Source organism: Lampetra planeri, chromosome 37 (genome assembly GCF_965212315.1).
Source record: "Lampetra planeri chromosome 37, kcLamPlan1.2.h2, whole genome shotgun sequence".
NCBI lineage: Eukaryota > Metazoa > Chordata > Hyperoartia > Petromyzontiformes > Petromyzontidae > Lampetra > Lampetra planeri.
In genome coordinates, this window is record NC_136143.1 from 848,109 (window position 1) to 863,332 (window position 15,224).

Consider the following 15,224-nt stretch of genomic DNA (forward strand, 5'->3'; position numbering starts at 1 on the left):
ATTTAGCATATTTATGGAAAATACAGGTATGTGATTAGTACTACTTATGCCCGTGCATTATGCAGGATTAGCAGCATCAAAGGGAGGGGATATGGGAAATGCAGGTATGTGATGCTGCTAATCCTGCATAATGCACGGGCATAAGTAGTACTAATCACATACCTGCATTTCCCATAAATATGCTAAATTCCTGTTGATATGCAAATTATTTTATCAAGGCGCCCTTCCAACCCAGCTTAAATATACGCTCCAAGCATGGTGCTGTTTCATTCAGACGCTGTCTCCCCGACAGACCTGGTCTTCACCTGAGGACGGCTGCTTGCGTTGTGGCCGAAACGTCGTGAGAATAATTTTATTATGTTTTATTTTTATTATTTTATTATTTCCATTCTACGTGACTTTACCGAAAGAACCAAGAAAATGGGAGGCCTAGTCAGGAATCGAACTCGGGCATCCTCGCCATGAGTCACGAGCGCTACCGCCACGCCACCGCCACCCGGGAGCCCACGCAGGGCAGCCCGGCGCAGCCAGGAGGCGGCGGTAGTGGCGGCGGTGGTGGTGCGGCGCACACCTTGACTCGCGAGGGAAAGTTGATGGTGCGCATGCCCGAGAGGCCGGTCCCCGACGGTGGGGGGGTCTCCCCGCCGCCGGGGTCCACGCCATTGCCGGACGCCTTGATCCGCGCCGGCAGCGAGTTGTGTTCGTACGCCAGCGTGTTCGCTGCACACACACAAAGACAAATCACCACACACACACGCGCATGCATGAGTGTGGGCGTGCATGCGTGAATGTGTGTATGTTAATGTGCGCATGTGTGTGCATGCGTGAGTGTGCGTGTGTGCCTCTCACGTGGGAAAATGAGGATCTGGCACGAGGGAGCATTTTTCATGCACTTGTTGTGACACTGCAGCCTGCCCACACATGCACAGAAACAAAGACAATCACACACACACCCGTACGTACACACATATATGCACACAAACACGACAGACGATTCAATCCCCCGTATAGTCTTAACAGACTGTTGGGGTAAGTGCTGTTAGCGAGCACCTATGAAGGCTAGAACGGTACACGAGGGGGTGGGTGGCCAGCACCACGCCCGACCGCCTTTGTCTCCCCAGTGGTGATGTTTACACACCGCATCCAGGTACTCATTTGAGACTGTCTACCTAGGGGATGCCCACGACTGGTTCAGATCATCGTCACTGGTGTAGGCCATGAGCGGGAATCGAATACTGGTTGCCAGGTTCGTAGCACAGCGCGCTAACCGCTAAACTCTCCACAAGCGTAAACACACACGCACACACATACACAACAACAAATATACAAATATGCCCTGTAAAGCCTCGAACGGACTTTTGGGGCAAGTGCTGTTGTCGAAGACCTACGAAGGTACATGAGGGAGGGCGGGTGGCCAACACACACAGATTCCCATTCGACAAGGACGTCTAGAGGCTGCTGCAGATTTTGTGGGGGCCACGAACAGCTGTGGGGAGGACCAGGCTGGCGGCCCGGGCACACCGCCCACGTATCGTGCCGGCCTTGACGGGCGCTCTGAGTCAAACTGCAAGTCAAAGCTCTCCTGGAGTTGGAATGTGCAGAGGGATAAATTCCACATTCCGATGATGGGGAGCATGAATGTCGACTTTCCTCAAACTGGTCCTCATTATACGAATCCCTTAGCGGACGATACGGTTCGAAACACCAGCACCAGAATGCACACAGACAGCCTGCGTGTCACGAGGAGGTGAAACGGACGCAAAGATTCGTCTGCGACAAAAAAGCTCGTGGAGGCGCTTGTCAACCCAACAAAAGCACGACGGCTATTGTTGAATGCAATAGCCGATGATCGGACGCCGCGCCGTGTGGGCCGGCATTTAAACCCATGTCGCTGGAAATGTAGCGCACGTGTGAGAGTGTAGGAGCGTACGCTCACGCGACGGGGCGGGTGGCGTGCCTGTGTGTTTTTTAAACAATATTCGAATGACAGCGAACGTCCCATTGAGATGATTGTTTTCGCTGACAATTTTAAAAATGACTTGAACATCCAGCAGCAGATGTGACATTAGCTCCCTGACGGGACTCCACAGATTGCAAATAAATATAATTACAAAGCAGCCACATCACTCGTGGCTTAATTGGGTTGTTAGCAATATGCGACTCATTTTTGCTGCCAAACAAATTAAGGCAACGAGCGCAAATTTGACGGCGCGCTCTGCATTACGCTCGTCTAATGAAGCGCTCTTGACGAGTGAGAAATCCACAAAGGGTGGAAATGGCCAAAAAAATGTAACAAAGATTAAGAAGGGAAAGAAATAACGAGGACATTCTGCAGAGCGCTGCCACCACCACCGCCGGCGTCTCCGCCGCAACAAGGAAGTTAGCTGGCGGCAGCAGCGCCGGCACGCCGCACCTGCCGCCCGGTTTGTTTCCGATGCCGTGGGTTCACCTTTGCTGCTCTCCCTCTCAACTCCTGCAACGGCTCGATATGCCCCTCTTTAATCGAGTTCGGATTCACAATAAAACCAAGACAGCCCTGGGGTTGATATAAATCATACTACTTTCATTTTATATCGCCTCATTCACGATTATAGCATCCCATAACGCTGTACATTAATTATATATAAGGACCAAATCCCACATACAGCCACTCCGATTATCACGGTTGGGTATGTACAGTGCGAAAGAAGTTCAACATACAAGCAAATAAAAACCCTACTACTACCAAGCATTCACATCAACAAGTGCTCATTTATGGCTGGGTCTACCTAAAGGGCCGAATGTTATGGTAAATCATCCCACCAGTCTCACTAGTACCAAGGGAAGTACAAACTCGTGCTGGGGAGGGATCGTCACTGCTGGTGGCTGAGAACGAATGACGGCAATTCCACATGTCTACGGCAGTATCGCTCTTTCGAATGTTAGCGACGTCAGAGGGACGACGGTAATGGTAATGAGCGGGCATTTAACGACTCGCCCCCTCCCCCCAGTGCAGCTTGAAACTTAACGCTATTACCGCTAATTAAGCACCTCCGAGCAAACGCCCGCACTGGGAAATAGCGGCGGGACGCGTGCGTATGCGTAGTTTTTTTTCCCTCGTTCAGGGTGCGCCTCGCCGCGTCAACACGCCGAATCGCTGCCACTGCCCGCGGTGCGCGTCCACTCACTGGCAGTTCTTGCAGCGAACTCCGAACATGATGCCACGCTCGCACACGCTGCAAACCTCCGAGCGCCACCACGTCTTGGTGGTGAACCTGGTGGAGGCACGGGAGAGGTCGGGGCGGCAACAGCAGCAGCGACAGCAGCAACGGCAGCGTGAGCAGGGTGCAAGCTCGCGTGGCCAGCGCTTGCCAGTGGGTGAACGTCGGCCAGATCGAGGTCGCGACCTGGCGGTCACCGATGGCGCAACCGCACGGCAGTCGCCCCTGAAGGGCTGCTCGCCATCACAGTTCCTCCACCAGGGTTTCAAGCCTCCCCTCTGGCTTTCATCCTTCAGGAACAGCTCTGTCTCAGGCCGGCATCTTCCATCAAGTCTTGCCCCTCATCTCACGATAAACGTATGCATCGCACGCTCCCAGTAGACTTGCAGTGAACAGGAGTGGCACTAAGTTTAACTCTGCTGGGCAGGGCTAAGGCGAGATAGGAACGAACTGAGAATTAAAAAAAGAAAAGAGTGTATAAATGTTATCGAAAATGGCAAAATAAAATAAAATAAAACAATGCTGCAGGAACAACAATTATGTTTGCAGGAGAGGCAGTCAGAAGTCGTTATGGAAAATCGAACCATCCCATGACTTGAAGATACATTTTATGCAACACAAGTCGCATTCGCCATGGTCAAGCAGCGGGCACAGCCACGAGCGGCACATCCTTACGCTCGTTACCCAGCAAAGCCTCACCGAGTCTTTGTGAGAAGAGCCCCGCCAGGATTTACGCAGTTGGAGGGAGGTGTTGCTTATAATTGAGTACTACGCACATCATATTTTATATAGCCATAACTACAAATTCTCTATGGACAAATGACACTTGCAAATTCACAGTGGCAAATATGGCTGTAGCCGACATCAAGCACAGCCGACACCGGCCTACGCCGTGACTAGAAAGCAATGTCGAATGTGTGTGGCTTGTGACATTGCATCTTGTCTTTTTCCCCAATTCTCTTCGGACCGTGATATCGGGTGGTGCGCCCTGGTAATTCATTTGGAGGGCTCCTTCGCACACCTCTTGAAGTGGCCTCTTCATCTGCACAGTAGGGGGCGGCGTTTCCAAAAATGTTCTCTCCTCGTCTTCATCTCTCCCACCTCAACTCGCTTTCACCTCATCGCAAATGTTCTTCCTCTCCTCTAGAAAACTCCGGATCGCTCTTCTACGTCCCCTCACTATCGTCCTCGCTTATGTTACTCTCATTATCTCCCTTGCTCACTCTCTCCTGCTGTCTCTCTCTCTCCATGCGACTACTCACAGCTGCAAGCGAAGACACCAAACGAGGCTGATCCGAGTCGTGACTCTGACGCTGCTGCCAATGTGTGCGCTGACCTGCACAGTGATCACGCAACACTCACGCAACACTCACACGCAACACTCAACACTCACACACAACACTCAACACTCACACGCAACACTCACATGCAACACTCACACGCAACACTCACACTCAACACTCACACGCAACACTCAACACTCACACGCAACACTCAACACTAACAGGCAACACTCACACTCAACACACAACACTCACACTCAACACACAACACTCACACCCAACACTCACACACAACACTCACGCAACACTCAACACTAACACACAACACTCACGCAACACTCACACGCAACACTCAACACTTACATGCAACACTCACATGCAACACTCACACTCAACACACAACACAAACACTCACACTCAACACTCACATGCAACACAAACACTCCCACTCAACACACAACACTAACACGCAGCACTGACACTCAACACTAACAGGCAACACACAACACTAACAGGCAACACTCACACTCAACACTCAACACTAACAGGCAACACTCAACACTCACACTCAACACTCACACTCAACACTCACACGCAACACTCACACACAACACTAACAGGCAACACTCACACACAACACTCACACTCAACACACAACACTCACACGTAACACTCACACTCAACACTCACACTCAACACTCACACTCAATGCTCACACGCAACACTCACACACAACACTAACAGGCAACACTCACACACAACACTCACACTCAACACACAACACTCACATGTAACACTCACACTCAACACTCACACTCAACACTCTCACACAACACTAACAGGCAACACTCACACACAACACTCAACACTAACAGGCAACACTCACACACAACACTCAACATAACACGCAACACTCAACACTCACACACAACACTCAACACACAACACTAACACGCAACACTCAACACTCACACACAACACTCAACACACAACACTAACAGGCAACACTCACACTCAACACTCTCACTCAAAAGTCACACCCAACACTAAGACTCAAAACACAACACTGATACACAACACTCACAATCAACACTCACACAACATAGTAATGGGTTTTTACGCTTTCAACTGGTACAAAAACTGACACCTTTATACAAGGGATCATGTTTGCAATAACCACAACACAAGCAGTCAAAAATTAACCCGTAAAAACAAAGTTTTTCACTCTAAATCCTTTATATGCGTGGCGACTAGAGTCCTCTCGTCCTCTGGCTTGAGATGGCTGCCACCTATGGGTCAGATGATTGTCTGCCAGCATTAAGCAATTGGTAATTAAATATTTTTTAAAAATTCCCTAAACAGTGTAAAATTTTGGAAAAAAATTTTCACGAAAATTAATTGTCACGCACAACGAGTCTGTGTGGAACATGTCAGCTCGATTGGATCACGGGAAGTGGGTTAAAAAACGACCGAAAGATTTGCACGGTCGTAAGCAAGCAAGCAAGCACGCAAGCACGCAAGCACGCAAGCAAGCAAGCGAACTTAATATAAAGGATTTAAAAATGCAAACAAAAAAAAACAACTCTGATAATGATAATGTCCTTGAAGTTGATTGGTCCACACCCAAGACAGCTTTTCTTAGAGCCTAGTCTCCATTGGTGTTGGACCAGATGACGCCAAAAGGCGTACCAGTTGAAAGGGTAAAAACCCATTACTATATTTTGCACTGGTAAAGGAGGTCTCATAGTGTAAATACTCACACAACACTCAAGCAACACTCAACACTAACACCCACGCAAAACTGAACACTCACCACTCACGCAACAGTCACACTCATCAATCACTCAACACGCACGTGACACGCCACTGCCCCTCCCCTACCACCCGACCACACACACACAAGGCCATCCCGGTGCCTTAACGCGACCCCTGACCCTGTCCGCTGCAGCCCCTGACAGCCTGGCGAGGGACACAGGGAGACAGAGAGACGGAGCAAGGTGACATCGCCACTCGCTAATGAGCCGGCGCGAGTGACGATCCATCCACGCCCCGTGACCTCCCGTCCCGTAGGCACTGACACAGCAGCCCCCCCCCACACCCGCCAGCTCCCAGCGGCCTTCACTGGGCACCGAGATGTCGCGTTTCGCCGACGGTGACAAGGATGCTGCCGATGGCTCAGGCCCTTCCCACCCACTTAGAGCTGCATATCAGGTAAAGGCGCAGCCCTTGCAATTGCTGGCTCAGGTCACTCTAGAGAGCCCCTATGGAGAGTGTTTGGTCTACTCTTCCACACCGACCAGATGTTTTGGAAGAGGTTGGAGTAGCCACAATTTACCCCGCGTGACCCACCGATCGACTTTACCGTAGTGAACTAAATTACGTTGCTGGGCGGGACAAAGGTGGTGGGGAGGATTTCAGAAACCCCCACGCCCCGCCCCCATTGCTTTGACTGCCGTTCCTGGAGATGAAACTGAATCGGTGACCTCGGAATTGCCAGTCCGGTGCGCCGCTCCCCACCACGCCACGGTGAGCAGCGTCTCAAACTGCGGGTGCCATCGTGTTTAACACGAGTGCCGGAGGGGAGGGAGGGAGGGGAAGGAGGGGAGGGAGGGAGGGGAGGGAGGGGAGGGAGGGGAGGGAGGGGAGGGAGGGGAGGGAGGGCCCCCCCCCGTGACTCTGCGCATAAATGATCATCATGATTGAGCACTGGGGTCGAAGCCGTTGCACGCAGATACCCGGCGTGAGAGCCGGGGCGGAACGCGCCGTGCACTGGCGTTGGTTTAACCGCGACCGCGTCACGCCCCGCGGGGGCTCTCGCCGACGGAGCCGTCATGAAGACGCTGGGAGAGTTGCCCACCGCGGGGGGGGGGGGCTCCCAGGGTGCGGACGAGGGGCGAGGGGAGCAGTGCCGCTGCGGGCGAGTTGGCGGGTGAAGCTTGGGGAGGGGGGGGGTGGCGGTCGAGTGAGGGTGGAGATGGACGCACACAGGGAGAGTGAGAGAGAGAGGGAAAGGGAGGGAGTGAAAGGGAGAGAGATAGAGGGAGAGGGAGAAGGCTAATGAGGCGAGAAAGGTCACAGAGGCCCTGGCAGGGAGCCGCACAAGCAGTGATGATGAAGGAGTTGAGGTCGAGCTGATGGATACGTGAGCGAGCAAGCTCAAATCAAACTGGCAGGATGGCAGTGGCACCATAGTGGTAAATCTCATGCCTCACAGCAACAAGTGACTGGTTTTCGTACATCCCTCTCCCTGTGTGAGAGTGAGTGTTTGGAGGTTGTATTCCCTCCCCCTGTTCTGCCTGCAGTTCCCAGGGGGTCTCCGGTTTCCTCCCATTGCTAAAAAACGATACAATGGATTTGGTGTCACAACATGGCCCACTACTCCAAACACTCGGCAGGATCATCATGAATAAGAGTCTTGGGACTCGGGTCAGGTACCTAGGTGAATAATATAATAATACATTATCGTGCAAGTTAATTACATGAATTAGATCATGCATCTGTAACTTGGCAATTATAAGTGAGTGGCTTGCTGTGTAATTATCATCAATATGTGAATGAGTGAGGTAATAAAGAAGTTAACTGAATGATCAATTATGAATCAGTGATCACATGAATGATAGAATGAATGAGTGAACTGAATGAGTGAAGAAATTAGAAAAATAATGAGACTGAATGCATGAAGGATAGAGAGATTAAGTAAATAAATTAGTGATTTGCATGATAAATTGGTAATTACGTGAATGAACACAAGAATGAATGAAACGCAACTGAATAGGTGATTGAATGAATTACTATGCGAATGAATGAGTGAGTGAATGAGTGATTGAAAGAGAGGTGCGGCCACCTGTGCTTGATGGAGTTGACGAGGTCACGGCGATGGTTCTGTGGGGACCAGCGCGGCACGCCCAGCGAGTCTGTGGTGTAGAGGTTAGGGGGGCAACACACGCACGTAACAAGACAAAGGTCCACCTATGAACGCCGGCACAGCAACGAGGGGATGGGTGGCAAGCACCATGCCCGGTTGCTTTTGTCTCCGCAGTGCCGATGTTTAAACACCACACACGACATAGACAAACGCACACTACACAAAGACACACACATACTGCACACTACACAGAGACACACACATGCTACACACTACACAGAGACATGCTACATAAAAACAACAACCGCCATTGGCCACTAAGTGGTGGCGATGTCACCACGGCGGTTGTGCCAGGCTATGTGCACTTTAAGGCCACGTGAGGTGTAGAACGCCCACTGGCAGGAGATCACGGGACAGACCGAGGTGCCATGCGTTGACTGACTGAGATGACTGGCAGATGAACCACCTGTGCCCCCTACAGTGAAAACTTGCTGTGTTTTAGCGGCCCGGCCCTCCGCTCATTGTTGTGACACACCCGTACTATCCAGCCAAATAAAAGCTGTTTGAGCATGCGGTAGCTGGGCATGTGGGCTACATTATCCAGCCAATGCAGCCTTGCCTGCTGCTGGAGCTCACTGATGGGAATGCTTCCAGAGCTTTCAAGGATTGATGAGCTCTTCACACAATCCAGTCTGGTTAAACCCAAGATGGATCGTAGGCAGGCCAGGCCGAATGTTTCTAACGGGTGAATATGTTCCATTAAAGGGGTCCATGTTTCACGTTTCACACATACAAAGAGACACACTCATGCTACAAGACAAAGATCTCCCATATGGCCTCAGCAGACAGCAGGAGCAAGTGCTATTAGCGAGCACCTATAAAGGCCGGCATGACACACGAGGGGGTGGGTGGCCAGCACCATGCCCGACCACCTTTGTCTCCCTAGTGGCAATGTTTACACACCGCACCAGGTACTCATTTGAGGCTGAGTCCACTTAGGGGGGGAGGCCCAAGACCAGTTCAGATAATCGTCACCGATGTTGGCCATGAACGTCAATCAAATTTGGGTCCCTGGGTTCGTAGCGCAGCGCGATAACCACTACACTTCTGCTCCCCATGCTACACAACATCAACCGCCATTTGCGACTAAGTGACGTCACCACGGCGCTTGTGCCAGGCTATCTGCATGTTGAGGCCATTGAAGTGTCGAACGTCCGCTGGCAGGAGGTTACAGGACAGACCCAGGTGCCACGGGTCGACTGACTGAGATGACTGGCCGATCCACCACCTGTGCCCCCTACTGTGCCAACTTGCTGTGCTCTAGCCACCTGGCACTCCGCTCGTTGTTGTGAGCGTCGCTCCTCCGCCCTCCGTTGTTGTTGGAGGGCGAATGCCTCCAACTGCCCGGTAGTATACTTTACGAGGCTCCTCTACAGAGGCCGATCTTGACACCACTGGTACCAGTCAACGGCAAGTCCAATCAGCTCCACATCCTCCTGTACCACATCACTCCATCTCTTCTCTAGCCGGTGCCGCGCCCGTTTAGCCCCCTCGATCCAGCCGAACAAAAGCTATTTAGGCATTCGGTAGCTGGGCATGCGGGCTACATGACCCAGCCAACGCAGCCTTGCCTGCCGGAGGAGCTCACTGATGGGACTATGTCCAGATCTTTCAAGGATTTGTGAGCTCCTCACACAATCCAGCCTGGTTAAAACCAGGATGGATCGTAGGCAGGCCAGCCTAAATATTTCTTACCGGCGAAGATGTTCCATTAGGGGGGTCCACGTTTCGCAAGCGTAGAGAAGGGAGGGCATGACTGTGGCCGAGAAGACCTGAAGCTGCGCGTGGAGCGACAGACCAGGTATCTTCCATGCAGCGTTATGCAACCGATGAAAAGATAGTGCCGCTCCACTGATTCAGAGTGAGACGTCTGCTGTAAACCGGAGCCACTCATGAGCACTCTCTCCACAACTGCCCCATCACCAATTGGGAGTTGTGGGGGTGAAGTGTCCGATAGTACAAAATACACAGGCAGATGCTTAGTTTTGGTGGGGCTGATGGTAAGGCCCCACCTCTTAGTGGCACGCTCCAGGTTCAGCAGCAGCGCCTCCAACTCCTCCTCTGAGTGAGCAGCAATTATCAGACAATCAGAATAGGTAACATGGTTGACCAATAGGGAGCCATCCCTTGACCGCACCGGGCATCAATCAGCCTCCTATTGTATCTGTACCAGCAATCGAAGACTTCACGAACTAAGTGGTTGAAATAGATGTTAAATAATGTGGAAGCCAGGGGACATCCCAGTCGCACCCCAAGGTGAACAGGGAATAGCTCCGACTCCCCGCCATGTAGTTTTACCCAGGCCCGCTCACCATCATGAAGATCCTTAATGATCGTGAGCAGAGAGTCAGGGACTCTGAAAGCACTAAGAACAACCCAGAGTCCAGGTCTACTGATAGTATCATAGGCCTTGACCAGGTCAATAAAGCAGAGATGTAGGTCTTGTTGGAATTCCCTACACCTCTACTGTAGCAGACGGACAGAAATATGGCATCTGTGCAAGACCACCCTTTTCTGAAACTACATTGGGGCTCCGCAAGCCTCTCCTCAGCGTGCCTGGCAAGGCGATGTTGAATAATCCTTGCCAGGACCTTTCCCGGCACACTAAGGACTGAGATGCCCCTGTAGTTGTTACAGTCGGTGTGGTCCCCCTTCTTAAAGAAGGGGACCAATAGGGCATCCTTCCAATCCTGTGGAACCCGTCCAGTCGTTCAGACTGTTGTTATGATGCCGTGTAGAGCACTCTGTGCACAAACGCCACCCACCCTCTGCATTTCTCTTGGGAGATCATCTCTGCCCGGTGCTTTTCCTGGTCTCAGACTCTGGATCGCCTTCAGTTCTTCCTCAACGGATGGTACCTCAGCCAACCACTCATAGGGGCTGAATTCTTCCTCCAATATTTGAGGCACCACAGCCTCAGCAGGGTCATCCCCACTTTGCCCCATTATGTTTTCCACGATGAGGGATTTCCCCTCCCCCAGGACCTTAAAGAAATGCTCAGCAAATCTGAAAACCTGTTCCTGGGGGTCGGAGATTAGATCACCGTTCTTTCCCCTAATGGTGTCAATAGGCGTGGCGCTGCAAGTTACTTTTTTTATGGAATTAAAGAGCGATTTGTGATCACGGGCCAGAGGCAGATTCCATCTCCTCAGCAACCCGCGACCACCACCCATCCTTGCAGCGCCTCACAGCTCTCCGAACCTCCAAGCAAAGGCTGCGGTAAGCATCCTCATTCTCTGAAGTGGGATGCTGTAGACGATGAGAGTGGGCATGTTGTTTTTTTTCAGCCAGCCTGAACACCTCCTCTGTCAGCCAGGGTCTCTGGGGAGGTCTGGACCGTGTACCCAATGCAGCCATTGCAGCTGCATGAGCCACAGTCCTAAACCTCGCCCATTTCCCCTAGACATCAGGAGGAGTGGGGGACGATGCCAACCCCAGCCGCAAGCAATGATGAAATTCTCACTTGCAACTTTCATCAGCTAGCTGAGACCAGGCCACTATGGGTTTGAATGGGGTCCTGGGTGTACACCCACCACCGGAGTGGAAGGATGGCAGGCACATCTTACAGATGACAAGTCGAAGGTCAGTGGGCAGATCAGCTCCACGGGAGGTCCTGGTGTCAAGAACATGGGCTCGCATCCGCTGTTCCGTCACTATGTCGTCCAGCAGATGTTCTTGCTTGGACCCGGCATACATCCATGATGTTGTGTGGATGCGTCAATGCCGGAACAGCGTGTTGGTAATTACAAGCCCATGGGCTGCACAAAAATCTAGCAGCCTCCTACCGTTGTTATTGAGCTGATCTGGCCCATGCCTTCCAATTACTCCAGACCAGATGCCAGCATCATGACCAACTCGGGCATTAAATTCACCCAACAGGATGACTCTATCCCGAGGGGCCACTTTAGCTAGCACCTGTGACAGGAGGTCATAGAAGGCATCTGACTCATCGGATGTTCGTCTTCGGTGGGGGCTTAAGTAACCATGACCACCATTCCCCGCCTCTAGTTGATGGGAAGGTGAGACCAAAGTAGCCTGGGGATTACAGCTTCCCACACCTCATCGTCATGCTCCCACGCCCCCTTCATTATTTTGTTCAGAAGAAGAGTCACTCCCTGTTGTTTGGCAGTCTCCTGCCCTGAGTCGAGGACTATCCACTCCTCATGGTGGCAAGAGCCAGTTCACCGGACCTCCTGAAAACCACAGAGATCCAGGCGGTACCGGTCTAGCTCCCGACAGAGGAGTGGCAGCCTCTCCTCTGCAGTGAGCATTCCACATGGCTACCCGCAGTGGTTTTTTGCTGTTACTGGAGGAACCCCGAGGGTAAGGATTCAATCTCCTGGCTCCGCCAAATGGTGTTTGGCCAGGAAACGTCAGGGCACCTGTCCCCCTGGGGCCTCCGGCACAAGCTTTGTTCCATATTTTTTGCGTGGTTTAATGGTAAACAATTGAAGGTGGAGGGGTTACCAGCCCCTCGCAACCATCCAGAGCCCCCATTTGGCCGCTGTGGTGGCTACAAACGCCATGAGGGGAATAGCCAATCTAAATTGGCCCTCCCCTCATGGCACTGCTCACCACAGCGTTGCCGTCTGGCACCAACGAGGAGGTAAGGGGTTGTTTTTTCCGGACCCACGCTACACACACAGACACACACTACACACACACAGAGACAGGCACACACTAGACACACACAGTAGACACACGCACAATGCAAAGACAAAGACATGCATGCGTAACAGGGTGTAAGAGGGCAGCAGCAGGTCGAGCAGCCAGGCGGCGCCAAGGCCACGGGGCGACCGTTTCCTCCCTCAAGCTTTCAGACTCCGCTGCCAATAATGCGTGGGGAGAGCATAAGGGAATAGGACGCTGGATGCACGGCCAGAACCCAGGGGCCCTCGTATGGCCGACAGATGACTGCGACCACAACCCGCGCCAGCCTTGGTCCATTTCAAACCTCCAAGTTGCTTACCCTATCCCGGCCTCAATTTCCAAACGTCTTCTGCGAGCACCGCCATTCAAACACCGGGAGTTAACTTTGGGACAATACCGGATTAAAACAAAACATTGTCGAAGCTGGAAATAATGGGCCAAACGTTGCAGCGCTTCCACAAGCCCGAGTTTGCCAAGTCAATCACAACCCCGGCTGTGACCTATTCGTGTTCATTATCGCTTCCCTTGATGCGGTGTGGATTTAATTTAATCGCATTGCTCCCCTCCACGGCTTGTTTATCAAAAGCCGCCCAAGCGAGGCCCCTTCAATCTATGTGGAGATGGCGATGAGTGCCGGCGGTGCCCTGGCAGAGCTGAAATGTTAATTAACAATTAACCCAGCACCCCCCTCCTGTCAATCAGTGAGGGGCGGCCATGCGGGTGGGTGGGTGAGTGGGTTGGTTGGTGAGTGGGTAAGTGAGTGAGTGAACTATTGATTGGGAAAGCATGTAAGAAAGTGGTGATGAGTAACTGGGTGGGTAGAAGTGTGAGTGCATGGGTGGGTGAGACAGTGGGTGGGTAGGGATGTGAGTGGGTGAGTGGGTAGGTGTGTGAGTGGGTGGGTAGGTGTGGGAGTGGGTGGGTAGCCAAGGCAGTGGGTGGGTAGGTGTACAAGTGGGTGGGTAGGTGTGTGAGTGGGTGGATTGGTGAGGCAGTGGGTGGGTAGGTGTGTGAGTGGGTGGGTGGGTAGATGAGGCAGTGAGTGGATAGGTGTGTGAGTGCGTGGGTAGGTGTGTAAGTGGGAGTGTTGGTGTGCGAGTGCGTGGGTAGGGTGAGGCAGTTAGTGAATAGGTGTGCGAGTGCATGGGTAGGTGTGCAAGTGGGTGTGTAGGTGTGCGAGTGGGTGTGTGGATATGTGAGGCAGTGAGTGGATAGGTGTGTGAGTGCATGGGTAGGTGTGTAAGTGGGTAAGTGAGGCAGTGGGTGGGTGCGTAAGGCAGTGAGTGGTAGGTGTGTGAGTGGGTAGACAGACAAGGAAGTGAATGATGGTGCAAGTCGGTGGTGGGTGGATCAGTGAGTGAACAAGGAGTACGAGCGAGTGAGTGAACGAGTGAGTGAATAAGCGAGTGGGGTGCACTCTGACCCGCGGAGGAGGTATGAGTGTGAGCGCCGGGTGGTGAGGCTGTGGCCAGGGCTGGGTCGGATGCCCGGTGACCCCCGGAGAGGGGTGACCGCTGCTGCTGCTGCTGCTGCTGGGGGAGACTCTCGCAGCTCACGGCACCGCCGCCCAGCAGCAGGTTCAGTAACGGAGGGCGCTTCTTGGGCGACCTAATTGAGCAAGGGGGTAAAGTGGGGGGGGGGGGGGGGGGTCGGCACAGATGGAGGGAACGGCACGGGTGAGACGGACGCGAGCAGCTTCCGAGATAAGAATACCAAGTGTAGTGATAATGTAGAACATTTGGAACTGTATTCTCATGGCTCTCATTATCATGGCTCAGGGCTATCCCTGATGTGTGTCACATGGTCTGCTGTAGCATCACAGTAGGGGCTAACGTGGCTGTGTCAACCTATTTGAGTATAAACTGCGAGTGAAATTTTTTGCACTTGGCAATTCTGGACCATGCCGCCGGGACACACGAGGGCCTAACGTTTGTGAATGACGTCAAGGGTATCCCTAACATCCACCGACTGTGAAGTAGGCGGCTGCGAGAGTACAATTCTTACGGAGCCTGAATCTCCACGCAGGGTCGAGATCCTGCACGGTACCGTAGTTTCCATCGCTCGCTGGTGGCAGTGCTCCAGATGTTCACCGAGCTCCTCCTGAAGCTGTCCGCTGGCTCACTCGGCGGCCTCGAGACGAACGTCTGAACACTCAACTAAAACTAT

General features: G+C 52.5%; 1 protein-coding gene across 4 annotated transcripts in view; it reads right to left on the reverse strand.

Moving 5' to 3' along the window:
• LOC144730852 (kinase suppressor of Ras 1-like) overlaps positions 1-15,224 on the reverse strand; it is a 132,305-nt gene that overhangs the window by 61,576 nt on the left and 55,505 nt on the right. For all 4 annotated transcript variants that reach the window (XR_013587871.1, XM_078611625.1, XM_078611626.1 and 1 more), the window contains exons 6-10: positions 14,482-14,666; positions 8,328-8,397; positions 3,168-3,254; positions 850-911; positions 572-720 (exon numbers count right to left, since the gene is read on the reverse strand). Coding sequence is in view for 3 of the 4 variants with exons in the window: in XM_078611625.1 (XP_078467751.1) it covers positions 572-720; positions 850-911; positions 3,168-3,254; positions 8,328-8,397; positions 14,482-14,666 (553 nt within the window). In the remaining variant the exon portion in view is untranslated. The remainder of the gene's footprint in view (positions 1-571; positions 721-849; positions 912-3,167; positions 3,255-8,327; positions 8,398-14,481; positions 14,667-15,224) is intronic.